The sequence below is a fragment of the Scyliorhinus torazame genome, chromosome 8 (assembly GCF_047496885.1).
Source record: "Scyliorhinus torazame isolate Kashiwa2021f chromosome 8, sScyTor2.1, whole genome shotgun sequence".
Classification (NCBI taxonomy): Eukaryota; Metazoa; Chordata; class Chondrichthyes; order Carcharhiniformes; family Scyliorhinidae; genus Scyliorhinus; species Scyliorhinus torazame.
Window position 1 is genome coordinate 12,688,930 of NC_092714.1, and position 14,551 is coordinate 12,703,480.

At 50.5% G+C, this 14,551-nt stretch overlaps 1 protein-coding gene across 1 annotated transcript in view; it reads left to right on the plus strand.

The window, feature by feature from the left end:
• The window catches only part of LOC140427644 (lysozyme C, milk isozyme-like), a 62,479-nt gene that overhangs the window by 43,001 nt on the left and 4,927 nt on the right, over nt 1-14,551 (plus strand). Inside the window, exons 2-4 of the mRNA XM_072513092.1 lie at nt 4,121-4,334; nt 8,212-8,385; nt 12,852-12,930. Of these exons, the coding sequence (XP_072369193.1) occupies nt 4,205-4,334; nt 8,212-8,385; nt 12,852-12,930 (383 nt within the window). The 5' untranslated portion in view covers nt 4,121-4,204. The remainder of the gene's footprint in view (nt 1-4,120; nt 4,335-8,211; nt 8,386-12,851; nt 12,931-14,551) is intronic.

A 14,551-nucleotide genomic window follows, 5' to 3' on the forward strand; every position in this document is an offset into this window, starting at 1 on the left:
TCGCGCCGCCCCAAAGGTGCGGAATTCTCCGCATCTTGAGGGGCCGAGCCCTCACCTTGAGGGGCTAGGCCCACGCCGGAGTGATTTCCTCCCCGCCAGCTGGCGGGAAAGGCCTTTGGTGCCCCGCCAGCTGGCGCGGAAATGACTTTGCCGTGCGGCGCATGCGCGGGAGCGTCAGCGGCCTCTCACGGCATCCCCGCACATGCGCAGTGGAGGGCGTCTCTTCCGCCTCCGCCATAGTGGAGACCATGGCGAAGGCGGAAGGAAAAGAGTGCCCCCACGGCACAGGCCCGCCCGAGGATCGGTGGGCCCCAATCGCGGGCATGGCCACCGTGGGGGCACCCCCCGGGGCCAGATCGCCCCGCGCCCCCCCCCCCCCAGGACCCCGGAGGCCGCCCGCGCCGCCTTGTCCCGCCAGTAAGAGAGGTGGTTTGATTCTCGCCGGCGGGACAGGCATTCCAGCAGCGGGACTTCGGCCCATCGCGGGCCGGTCAATCACCGGTGGGGGGGGGGGGGGGTGGCGCCAACCGGCGCGGCGTGATTTCCATCCCCGCCGAATATCCGGTGCTGGAGAAATCGGCAACCGGCGGGAGCGGGATTCACGCCAGCCCCTAGCGATTCTCCGACCCGGCGGGGGATCGGAGAATCCCGCCCAAGATTTTAAATTGAAGTGAGGCAAGCTTAGATGAGGCAGGAAATTATTTGATCCAAGGTAAACTGGGCTGTCCCGTTAATGGGAGAGCCTCTGGTGACACAGAACAGAATCATAGAATAGAATCATAGAATCCCTACAGTGCAGAAGGAGGCCATTCGGCCCATCGACTCTGCACGACACTCCAAAAGAGCAGCATACCCAGGCCCACTACCCCGCCCTCTCCCCGTAACCCCACCTTGCCTGTTTAGAACAAAACAGAGCTATTTGATACAATCCAAAACCTGCAGCTCCATCTAAAAGACAAAGGCTCCTCCTGCAAAAGTGTAATTCTAGCATTGTCTGCCTCGCAGAATTATTTGTGTTCCAGGAGGGTGGGGTGGTGCGAGGCGGTCAGAGGTATGAGAATGACAGATCTCTCTTCGAAGAGTCGATCTCCTAGCCACGAGAACAGGACAAAACTGCCATAAATTGAGACACTATTTCAGGGTCAGTCCCAATAGCGGCACATTTTAATTTATCCTCCAGTCCAGACGGCAGCAAGGTCCAAGGGCAATAATGGCCGTGAGATAAAGTGCAATAAATTCAACACTGCAGTATTTTATCAGGTAGATGCTGTAAGGGAGGTTCTACAGGGAACCTCGCTCGGCTTGTGATCAAATGTGGTAAGAGACTAGATGAAACCCAAAGGAAATTCTCACCGCAAACACAAAAATCCAATGGCTGAGGAAAGGCTGTAAGGACGTAATGAGAGGTTATGCCAATTAGAAAATGCTGAATGAGTTGGAGCGCACTCCTCCAGAAAAGAGAAGGCAGAGTGATAAAATGATAAAAGGGTTCGCTAGGGCAGATTTGGAGAAGAACTTTCCTTTTGTTGGGTGTCCAAACTCGGGGTGACAATTGAAAGACAGTCATAAAGAAATGCAACGCTAAACTTCTTTGCCCAGAGTGTGGCAAGGTTGTGGAACTCAGACCTACTTGTAAAGGTTCATGCAAATAGCAAAGGTGTATTTAAAAGGTGTATTTATAGGAAGCTAAATAAACACCCAAGGGAAAAGGAAATAGAAGGATATGTTGCTAAGGTGAGTTGAAGATGGACGAGAGGGGTTTCATAGCATAGCATAGAACATACAGTGCAGAAGGAGGCCATTCGGCCCATCGGGTCTGCACCAACCCACTTAAGCCCTCACCTCCACCCTATCCCCGGAACCCAATAACCCCTCCCAACCTTCTTGGTCACCAAGGGCAATCCACCATGGCCAATCCACCCAACCTGCACGTCCCTGGACTCTGGGAGGAAACCCACGCAGACACGGGGCGAACGCGCAGACTTCGCACAGACAGCGACCCAGCGGGGAACCGAACCCGGGACCCCGGCGCTACAATGCCACAGTGCTATCCACTTGTGCTACCGTGCTGACCACAAATCCCTTATTGGCCAGACGCATATGAAGATCCACTGTGTCCCATAACACTCATTCCTCAGTGGTTTCATCTCAAATCTGTAATCTCAAGACACCCCGCCATGGCCCAGTGGCCTCCATGGCAGAGATGGTGGATTCAAATACCACTCCGGAGACTCGCATATTATCCACATCAGCATTCCATGTGCCAGTAGTAAGGAAGTGCTGCACTCCCAGAAATACTGGAGCAATGACCCACGTACTCTTCGTGGTCGATTCCACAAGATTCCAAAGTATCTTCCAAGTGGAGTTTGTGACCACTCAAATGGCCTCCTCCTGCTCCTATTTTCTATATTTCTCCACGATTACAGACTGGCGACAAGATGAATGACTGGGCGGAATTCTCCAGCCTCCCTGCAGCAGGTTTCCCACGGCGGAGGGGGATTGCCAATGGGGCCTTCCAGTCAACAGCAAATTGCACTCCTTGTCCATGCCGGCGTTGGGGAACCACGACAGGAGTCGACTTTGGCGGGATTGGAAGATGCCACCAGGGGGAAGGGCGATCTGTTGTGTTTTGGCGGGGTGATACTGGGGAGCAGTAAAGAAAGGACCTTTATTTGCAATGTGTTATCACTGACACGGCTCTGTTTTCATGGAGTTGACCTTGTGAGCCACAGGGCCTGTGCTATAAACACTGTGTAATCCTCCACAATAAAAGGTGCAAAGAAAGGTATTTGTTAAGAAAAACAAGTTGTCATGGGTATCAAAGCAAACAGCAAAAACAAAGAACAAAGAACAAAGAAATGTACAGCACAGGAACAGGCCCTTCGGCCCTCCAAGCCCGTGCCGACCATGCTGCCCGACTAAACTACAATCTTCTACACTTCCTGGGTCCGTATCCTTCTATTCCCATCCTATTCATATATTTGTCAAGATGCCCCTTAAATGTCACTATCGTCCCTGCTTCCACTACCTCCTCCGGTAGCGAGTTCCAGGCACCCACTACCCTCTGCGTAAAAAACTTGCCTCGTACATCTACTCTAAACCTTGCCCCTCTCACCTTAAACCTATGCCCCCTAGTAATTGACCCCTCTACCCTGGGGAAAAGCCTCTGACTATCCACTCTGTCTATGCCCCTCATAATTTTGTATACCTCTATCAGGTCTCCCCTCAACCTCCTTCGTTCCAGTGAGAACAAACCGAGTTTATTCAATCGCTCCTCATAGCTAATGCCCTCCATACCAGGCAACATTCTGGTAAATCTCTTCTGCACCCTCTCTAAAGCCTCCACATCCTTCTGGTAGTGTGGCGACCAGAATTGAACACTATACTCCAAGTGTGGCCTAACTAAGGTTCTATACAGCTGCAACATGACTTGCCAATTCTTATACTCAATGCCCCGGCCAATGAAGGCAAGCATGCCGTATGCCTTCTTGACTACCTTCTCCACCTGTGTTGCCCCTTTCAATGACCTGTGGACCTGTACTCCTAGTGAACCTTTATAGATATATTAAGAAAGAGGAGGGTGAAGAGGCATGGGAACTCTATCAATGACAGATGAAGTTGAGACCATAACGGATCATAAGGGAATGGCAGATTTGTTAACAAGCATTTTGTATTTGTTTTCACTGTAAACCAATTGGACAAAATTCCAACGTTACAATAGGTGAAGGCACTTTGTTTGTACAAAATAAGTTTTAGAAGTGGCAATGGAGAAAATAATGGGACAGACGTTGGACAAATTCCCAAGAACCCCATTGTTTCCACCTCAGGGTATGAAAAGAAGTGGGTAAGGATACCACAAATGTATTGATCCCAACTTTGCAAAGCTTTCTATATTGAGGAATGCAGGAAAGATTACTAATGGATCTTCATTGTTCAAGCCGGTCACACCAAGCTGCTCTTCACTTATTGAAGCCAATCCAGGGATTGGGGGAGCTAATTACAGCGCGAGATAGGGGAATGCCTCAACAACTAAAGATCCGTCCATATAAGAGCACGGCAGGGGAATGGGGCTTACATCATTGTTGACTTGCGGAATCAGTCACTATTTTTTCTCCCTCAGAATCGTGTTTGAGGTGCCTGATGACCAAAGGTCCACTGGAGCAGAATTGTCTACGGGACTCCTACCAAAGTTCAAGGCATCAGAATGAAGACACTTCTAATTCTGAGCACCATCCTCATGACTGCAAGCACCAAAATCTTCGATAGGTGCGAGCTAGCTCATATTTTAAAGAATGCGGGACTGGACGGTTACTACGGGTACAAACTGAAAGATTGTGAGTTACGCTAGCTAAACATAGACAAATGCTGATACCCCATTTAATCGTAATAGTTTCCACTTGTTCTGATTACTTTCATGTGGTTCATGGGTAATAAATTTGCGATCCTGAGAACATTTTCATATGTTCTTTAGATCTTTAGAAACTAATAGTTAGATAGCATGATGAGGAAAGTGGCCACTATGTGTCAAATCAATACCTGTTAGTATTAATTAATGTATACTGGTGAATTAGGATTCTCCTTCAATACTGTTTTTGCAGTTCTAAAGTATCTATTCTGAGCAATGTTTCACCCATTGACCTATGAGTGCATGTACCTCCACTCAAGTGGCCCAACAAGCTCCTTTGTGCAGAGAGAGTTCTCCCAAACAACACAGCACAGTGACCTGCATGTGTAACATTCTCCCAAATAACACAGCACAGTGACTTCCATGTGTACCATCTTAAAGATGCCAAGGTCAAATTGCCAGCACCTTCTAAACCACTGCGGCTCGGTGGCCCAGCGGTTAGCACTGCTGCCTCACAGCGCCAGGGACTCGGGTTCGATTCCGACCTCGAGTGACTTTCAGTGTGGAGTTTGCACTTCCTCCCCGTGTGTGCGTGGGTTTCCTCCGGGTGCTCCGGTTTCCTCCCACAGTCCCGCAGGTTAGGTGGATTGGCCACGCTAAATTGCCCCTTGGTGTCCAAAAGGTTAGGTGGAGCTACGGGAATAGGGTAGGGGCATGGGCCTAGGCAGGGTGCTCTTTCAGAGGGTCGGTACAGGCCAAATATCCTCCTCTGCACTGTAGGGATTCAAAAGATTCCATAATTCTAAACCTGTGACTGCCCCCCCCCCCCCCCCACTTCCTCGGAGGACAAGAGATGTAGCTGCATGGGAAGGGCACAAGCCCTGGGTTCTCCCCTCGAGTCACACACCATCATGACTTTGAAATATATACCAACGTTCCTTCATCATCACTGAAACCCTGTAACTGCCTCCCTAACAGCACTGTGGGAGCCCCTACACCATACAGCGGTTCATAAAGGCAGCTCCAGAACCACCCAAGGGGCAACTAGGAATGGGCAATAAGACTTGCCTGGTCTTATCTAGAACCATATCCTAAAAACAGGTTTTTCAAAACAAGCGCTTAGTTGCTTAACTATTGAAGCAATGGTATTGTGGCTGTGGGTGGGATTTTCTGACCTTGTCAGAATTGTGCCGTGACCGTGCCACGGCCGGCACGGCCCCACCGAAAGGTGATGGACTTTTCACTGGGCTGCCAAATCAACCGTGGCGGGTGCCCCACAACGGGAGAATCCCAGCCTATGTGACTGAACTAGTCCATAGATCACAGCCGGGATTCTCCGAAATCCAGGCCAAGTGTTGACACCGGTGTCAAAACCGGCGCCAGCGACTCCGGCGTCAACGGGTTTCCAGGCCCAGGCATTCTCCCCTTCTTCGGGGGCTAGTACGGTGCGGGAGTGCTGTCTGCCGCTCCGGCGTTGGAAGCCGGCGTGCCACGGCCGGTGCGGGTCCGCGCATGCGTGTGGGTTGCCGTCTCCACGCCGGCCCCCGGGCAGCATGGCAGAGCCCGACAGGGGCCCGGTGCGGAGGAACATAGGCCCCCCCGCGGAATTAGCCCGCCCGCGATCGGTGAGCCTCGATCGCAGGCCTGGCCACCGTGGAGGCCTCCCCCGCCAGAGTCGGAACCCCCCGCCCCTCCACCAGGACTCCGAGGTTCCGCCGGGTGGGACCATACGTAACCCATGGCGGCGGGACTCGGCTGAACCCGGTGGGCACTTGGCCCGTCGAGGCGCGGAGAATCGCCGGGGGGGGGAGGGGCCCCGCTTTCAGCGGCCCCCGTCCGGCACGGCGGCGACCCCGCGGGCGCGATTGCCGTCGATTCTCCAGTTGCCGGGGAGTCAGCGGCCCGGCGTTGGAATGCCGTGTCATCGTAGGTTTCTTTGGCAACCAGGTGAGAGGCTGCAGTTACCCTGGCCATTTCTGCCTCTTCCTCTACTTCCTATTCATCCTCAGAGGATTCAGAGCATTCTGCACCTTCTGCCCCCCACTGCCCCATTCCTCTCTGCCACATTATGTTGTGCAAGGCACAGCACGTCACTGCTATCACCCCCTGTCTGGTGCATAATGAAGGGCTTGCACAGCTCCATCCAGGCAGCAGGATCACTCGTTCAGTAATCTTTTCACTGTATACTAATACATGTGACAGTAATAAATCAAATCAAAATTGCACCATTGAGAGAAAAAAATAACCTTTATTGTCACAAGTAGGCTTACATTAACACTGCAATGAAGTTACTGTGAAAAGCCCCTCGTCGCCACATTCCGGCGCCTGTTTGGGAACACAGAGGGAGAATTTAGAATTCTCAGCTGGTACGGGTATTGAACCTGCGCTGCTGGCCTTGTTCTGCATCGCAAACCAGCTGTCTAGCCCACCGAGCTAAACCAGCCCCTTTCTCTTTGACTGATTTTACAGTCAGGAGGCTCGCGTTATCCTTTCCTCCCTCGGCAGGGCTGCTCGCTGGTGGTGTCAACCGGGTCCCCAGAGGATTTCCGCATGTGTGCAGTCACTGAGTTCCTGCACCAATGGGAATCGAGACACCACAGTAGGTGCACAAACCTTCTGAGGTCATGGTGACTTCGCAAGTGTCAAAGTGGACACGAGGATTCATGGTAGCCTGACAAAGGTGGCTGCCATCGGCCGGGGGTGACACATGTGTGAATGTGATTGTGAAATGCCCCTGAAGTTGCCAGCAGATCCATGGAGGAACCGAGAGGGTAAGAGATTCGAAGCTGCAGTGCCCAGTGATGCATGCCCAGCTGGTCCTCTTGGAAGGAGGCCTTGCTCCAGGAGGGTGCAGGTGTCAGCAACAGCATGCCCTGAAAGCCTGAGAATCCTGAGGTGCTGTCATGTCAAGGAAACCCTTTGCCCGTGTTATACCGTCAATTCACTGTGAGACCGTGAGAACAAGTGAATACTAGGCTTTATTATCCAGGAACTCGCCTGCCAGTATCTGTTGGAGAAATGAGTGCCACCCACAGGTGGCCGATCTATATATCCCCCGGTGAGGGCGGAGCCAGAGGCGGAGCCCACTGGGGTTCCAGTACAGTACCTGGAAGTAGACCGTATTATCATTTCCAGGTCATAGGTCACAGCACTATACAGACAGTTCATACTTAGGTGAATACATTCCCCACAGCCTGGATACTTTATATTGGGGTACTATCTCCTTTAGGCTGGATCTTTGTAGCCATTCTCTTTGTCCTGTGAAGTGGCATGTGGCTACGGAGAAGGCAGCTGCTGTTGGCCTTGTTCCTGCTCCTGCTGCCTCTGCTGTTGTTACTGTCGCTGCTTCTCTTGTTCTTCATCAGAGTTCCCTGGTACAGCTGCACATTGAGCTCCAGTGCTGCGGTGAAGGCTGACAGCAGAGAAGATGTGATCAAAGTGGACAAAGTCTTGAGGTAGGTGAAAAACGGCTTTGAAAAAAAAAACATCGGCAAAGCAGTGGAAGCACACTCTCGGAATTCCTCGGAGCCCCAATCCTTCAGATGAACAGGGAAGCAGCAATTCGGTTCAACTCTTTGAAGGCTTCCCAGCCTGCCAGTTTCATTGAGCAGTGACTCCCACTGTTACCCCCACCTCCGCGACTCTTGACGAGTTAGTTCTACACAGCTTGGGAAACCTGTGTGCAGATGTTAAAGCCGGAATGCTGAGTCACAGGAGAATTAACTTGATGTTTATATATTTAGGCGGAGCTAGTATTGCAGATCAGGCAAAGCCTGATTTGAATCACAGATCAAGGTGGAGGGGCTGAATGGCCTTGCTTCTCTCCACTTAACTTCCTTTGTTTTTTTTTGTGCTCTGGTTTCCAGGGATGTGCACTGCTTTCTATGAAAGTGCCTACAACTCAGCAGCTCTCCACCTCGAATGGAGAAACGGAAAAATTTTGTCAATGGATTGCGGAATTTTCCAGATCAACAGTTTCTGGTGGTGTCTGGATGATGACACACCTATCACCAAAAGGAACTGCGGCACAAGCTGCTCAGGTAGGACTGCGTTTGCCTAGTTAAAACTGATCACCTCTTTCTGAAAGGTGCTCAGCGCTAACCCTGTTGGAAACAAAATGGTCCCCCATTAGACTGATTCGCCCCAATTCACCCATTCCCGGTTACCCAATCCGTGATTGTCCTGGTGCTCGAGGGATGTCTGATCGATCTCCAACGCACCTGCTATGCAAACACTGAGGATCTGGAACATGGGCGGCACAGTGGTTAGCACTGCTGCCTCACAGCGCCAAAGACCCGAGTTCAATTCCGGCCTCGGGTGACTGTGTGGAGTCTGCACGTTCTCCCCGTGTGTGTGTGGGTTTCCTCCGCTTGATCCAGTTTCCTCCCACAGTCCAAAGATGTGCGGGTTAGGTCGATTGGCCGTGATAAACTGCCCCTCAGTGACCAAAGATTAGGTGAGTTTATCGGGCTACAGGGATAGGGTGGGGAAGTGAGCTAGGTGGGGTGCCCTTTCAGAGGGTCGCACAGACTCGTTGGACCGAATGGCTTCCTTCTGCACTGTGGGGATCCTATGGGATTTTATGGAATTAATAAAACTTTGCACTGTTTAATTCATTATTTTTATAACTAATCAACAAAAGGGTCTAAGGAATTTTTTTAGAGATAGGGAATAAAGGCCATTTGATTGAAGTCTTTTAATTGAAGTCATGAATCAGCCAACCGGGTAATGAATCTGCCTGTTTGTTTCTCAATTGGCTGTGGTCAGGGGGGGGATCTGCGAGGGTGTACATTATGGTTGAGCAATAGTGGAGGATAATTGGAGAGGTGGGAGGATGCAAGGGGAGAGGCCATGTGCTAAAATCACTGGGAATACATCCAGGGCAGCACGGTAGCACAGTGGTTAGCACTGTTGCTTCACAGCTCCAGGGTCCCAGGTTTGATTCCCGGCTTGGGCCACTGTCTGAGGGGAGTCTGCCAATTTGGCACCTTGTAGTCTCTGCAAAACCTTTGCACCAAGTCACAGCTGTTCTCGGGTGTGTGCTCAGCAATATTGAGGGTTTAGTGTGCTTTCGTGATGCAGTGATAACAGAGCAGTCGCAATTTACACACAAAACATATGAATGAATCGGTCATTCGGCCCCTCGAGACAACTCATGGCTGATCTGATTGTAACCTCAACTCCACGTTCTTTTCTTTTCTCCCGAAGGCTCTCACCCCCTTGTTTATCAACCATCTATCCACCTCCGCCTTAGAAATTTTCAAAGACTCTACCGTCACTGGAGGAGGAGACTTCCAGAGACTCAAGACTAGCTGAGAGAAACAAATTCTCACCTCGGTCTTAAGTGGGCGACCCATTAGTTTTAAACAGTGGCCTCTGGTTCTAGATTCTCCCACACGAGGAAGCGTCCTCTCCACACCCATCTCCAAATTGGTGGTGAGGTAAATAATGAGGAGCAAGGCCTTAGATTACAGGACGATATTGATGGGCTGGTTAGACGAGCAGAAGAGTGGCAAATGGAATTTAACCATGAAAAGTGTAAAGTAACATATTTTGGGAGGACTAACAAGACAAGGGAATATTCAATGAATGGTCGGACCCGAGGGAGTACAGAGGACCAGAGGGGCCCTGGTGGGCATGTCCACAGATCTCTGAAGACAGCAGCTCAGGTAGATGAGGTGGCTAAGAAAGCCTGTGGGATTCTTGCCTTTATTAACCGAGGCATTGAATATAAGAGCAGGGAGGTTATGCTGGAGCTGTATAAAACATTGGTTAGGCCCCAGCTGGAGTACTGTGTGTAGTTCTGGTCACCACACTATAGAAAGGAAGTGATTGCCCTGGAGAGGGTGCAGAGGAGATTCACCAGGATGGTGCCTGGGCTGGAGCGTTTCATATTTCAAAAGAGACTGGATAGGCTGGGGTTGTTTTTTCTGGAGCAAAGAAGGGTGAGGGGGTGGGGGTGGTGAGGGGGGGGGGGGGGGTGGGGTGGGGGGGGGTGGGGGGAGGCATCGGGGGGGTGGGGGGGGACCTGATTGAGTTACATAAAATTATGAAGGACATAGATAGGGTGGCTAGGAAGGTACTTTTCCCCTGAGTGGGGGGGTGAAAACCAGGGGACATAGATTTAAGGTAAGGGGCAGGAGGATTAGAGAGCATTTGAGGAACATCTTTTTCACCCAGTAGGAATCTGGAACTCGCTGCCTGAAAGGGTGGTAGAGGCGGGAACCCTCACAACTTTCAAGAAGTATTTAGATGAGCTTGAAATGCCAGAACACACAAGGCTACGGGCCAAGTGCTGGAAAATGGAGTTAGAACAGTTGGGTGCTATTGGTTGGCTCCTCAGGATCAATCAAGTCATCTCTTACTCTTCTAAACTCCAGTGGACACCAGCCTAGCCTGTATAAGCTTTCCTCGTGAGGTAGCTCGCCCAATCCAGGTGTTAGCCTTGTAAGCCTTCTCTGAACTGCTTCCAATGCATTTACATCCTTTTTTAAAATAAGAAGACCAGATGTGGTCTCACCAATGCCCTGTATAACCTCCCAACCTTTGCATTCAATTCCCCGGCAATAAACAGGAACATTCTATTAGCTTTTCTAATTACTTGCTGTACCTGCATTCCAGTCTTTGGTGATTCCTGCACTAGAATGCCCAGATACCTCTGCACCTCAGCACTCTCTCACCATTTCGATGACATACTTCCTTTTTATTCTTCCTGCCAAAAATGGACAATTTTACATTCTCCCGCGTTATACTCCATCTGTCAGCTCTTTGCCCACCTGCTTAACCTATCTATAACTTTTTGTATCCTCCTATGTCCTTTTCACAACTTGCTTCCCAACTTTCTTTGTATTATCAGTAAACGTAGCAACCATCCCATCTGTCTCTTCATCCAAGTCATTTGTGTAGATTGTAAAAAGCTGAGGCCTCAGTATCGATCCCCGTGGCACAGTGCTCGTTCCCCCACCATTGTCCTGGATGACGCTGTTCATGATCATAGAATTTACGGTGCAGAAGGGGGCCATTCGGCCCATCGAGTCTGCACCGGCCCTTGGAAAGAGCATCCTAGTTAAACCCACACTTCTACCCTATCCCCGTAACCCAGTAACCCCACCTAACCTTTTTGGTCACTAAAGGGCAATTTAGCGTGGCCAATCCACCTAATCTGCACATCTTTGGATTGTGGGAAGAAACCGGAGCACCCGGAGGAAACCCACGCAGACACGGGGAGAACGTTTAGACTCCGCACAGACAGTGACCCAAGCCGGGAATCGAACCTGGGACCCTGGAACTGTGAAGCAACTGTGTTAACCACCGTGCTACCGTGCTGCCCATGATGATGATGTGCCTACTGGAGGCACCCAGTGTTGTAAGTAAGGCCACATCAAAGACAATGCCACATTTAACGTTGGAGGAAAGTCAATTGTTGAAGGGACCATTGGGGGATATTACCTCATTGGCTTCTTGGAGGCCACCTGGATCTCACCTGAGAAAGCAGGTGTTAGCCATGCCACATTGGTTTTCAACTTTGTCCTTGAGTAGATAACCCTGAATTGAGCAAAGCAATCCCGGCTGGCACCCCAGTGTAGCACTGAGGGAGCACTGCCCTGTCAGAGTTTCTGTACAGGGCAGGATTTTCTGCACGCGTGTTTTTTGGAGGTAGAGGCGTGTGCCGCCATTGACTGGTGATGGGATCTTCTGGTCCTATCACTGTCAACAGGGTTTCCCGTTGGTCGCAGCCTCCCCGTGGTGAGGGTCACCGTAAGGGGGACCAGAAGACCACGGGAGTGGCCGGAAAATCCCACCCTCTGTCTTTCCGATGAGCCTTTATCATAGTTCCTGTTCAGGAGATGCTGCAGGCATTATTTCAAAGAAGAACTGCAGAGTTAACCCTGGTGCCCTGGTCAATATTTGCCTGCATCCAGAGTTACTGAAAGATTCCCAGCAGATTTATAGCATTGCTGTTAATGGGAGTTTTCTGGGTGAAAAGTGACTGTTCATTTTGTACATTGCAATCGTGACGACACTTCAAAATTACTTCAGCGACTGTAAAGTGCTTTGGTATCGGTCTTCAAAAGTACTGCATAAATGCAATTCTTTCTATCTCCTTTCATTTCCTTTGGGCAGCACGGTAGCATTGTGGATAGCACAATTGCTTCACAGCTCCAGTGTCCCAGGTTCGATTCCGGCTTGGGTCACTGTCTGTGCGGAGTCTGCACATCCTCCCCGTGTCTGTGTGGGTTTCCTCCGGGTGCTCCGGTTTCCTCCCACAGTCCAAAGATGTGCAGGTTAGGTGGATTGGCCATGATAAATTGCCCTTAGTGTCCAAAATTGCCCTTAGTGTTGGGTGGGGTTACTGGGTTATGGGGATAGGGTGGAGGTGTTGACCTTGGGTGGGGTGCTCTTTCCAAGAGCCGGTGCAGACCGCTGGGCCGAATGGCCTCCTTCTGCACTGTAAATTCTATGATAATCTATGTCTAATGTTATGTTTAATATGTTTTTATTGCAGCTTTTCTCGATGATGACCTGGACGATGACATTAAATGCGTGAAGTCCATAGTCAATTTACATCCTGGAATGGTGGCGTGGTATAAAGCCCCCTGCTTTTTGTTTATCACCTCTCACTAGATCTTTGATAGATTTTGTTGGCATGATGAAAAAAAAACATTTCATTAAAAGAGACCCTCGGCGTCCGAGTGGGCGTCTGAAAATTGTAACAGAGGAAATCAGACATTAGCAAGCGGGTGGCGAAAAGCGCGGCTTCATGGTATGAGCTGGAGGAAGAGATTCTCGATTTCAACACTGAGGGAATGTAGCAATGACATGGGCGAAAGGGACTGACCTCAACGGATAATGTGACGCTTGGCAAGCACAAGGAAGGGCAGCCCAAGGAAAACAGTGATTGATGGCAGAGTATCAATCAAAAAGAGAGGGAATGGTCGGAATGGGAAGAATATGGAGAGGGAGCGAGGGAGTGAGAATGAATGGGGAAATGAATGTGAGGGAGGGTTGTGTGTGGCTGAGTGAGTTCGTTCAGGGTATGTGGGCATGGCTGTCCAGGAAAACATTTAATGTTCATTTTAATTGCCCATGAGAAGGGGGTGGCGAGCCACCTTCTTGAACCGCTGCAGGACATGTGGTGTAGGTATAACCACCGTGTTGTTAGGGAGTGGTTCCAGTATTTTTAACCCAGTAATGAAATCGAATGAGTGTGACAAAGAGCATGAGAGAAAGAGTACGGATGGATGGATGGCGGGACAGGTTTAGCACAGTGGGCTCAACAGCTGGCTTGTAATGTGGAACAAGACCAGCAGCGCGGGTTCAATTACCGTACCGGCCTCCCCGAACAGCCGCCGGAATGTGGCGACTAGGGGCTTCTCACAGTAACTTCATTGAAGCCGACTTGTGACAATAAGCGATTATTATTATTATTGGATTCTACCCGTCCTTTGGGGATGGGCTGGGAAATGGGAAGGCTGGAAAAATTGGATGAAAGGGGGCAGATGGCATGTCCATTGTCTTCCTGCCTCTTTCATGCCATTCTGCACAGGGGTAAGAGTGGCAGATGACGTGCTCCCCCCCAACCCCCAGGAGCCCATTTGAGCCCCCCTTAGTGGCGAGTTTGGGCCTTTTTCTCGACAATGGCAGGTGTCTGACCAGTGATTGTGGGCCAGCTGTTTTGTGGGGAGACTACAAGTTAAACCCTGGCAGCCCTCAGTGAGCTCCGGGTGGAGATCCTCGTTTTTGTGCACTCTTAGGCCCACGGAGAGGTGCCCTAACTACAATGGCCATCCCTGCAGCAATGGCGGGCTTGCCTTGAGTAAGCCCAACCTCCATTTCCTTGCTGGGACAACCTTGGCGAGGTTGTCGCCGCTAACCTCAGACACCACTTTAGTTGCCATTATATTGAAAATGTGTGTGTGTTTGTTTGTGTGTGTGTGTGAGAGAGAGAGAGTGTGTGTGCGAGAGAGTGTGTAAAAGTTGATGCTCATGGTGATGAACAGTGTCTGTCATTCTATCCAGCAATTCAGAGGAAACACTACAAGACCCTTTTGGGTATGGGGACAGTATTCAGTGTGAAATGAAATGAAATGAAAATCGCTTATTGTCACAAGTAGGCTTCAAATGAAGTTACTGTGAAAAGCCCCTAGTCGCCACATTCCGGCGCCTGTTCGGGGAGGCTGGTACGGGAATTGGACGAATTGGACT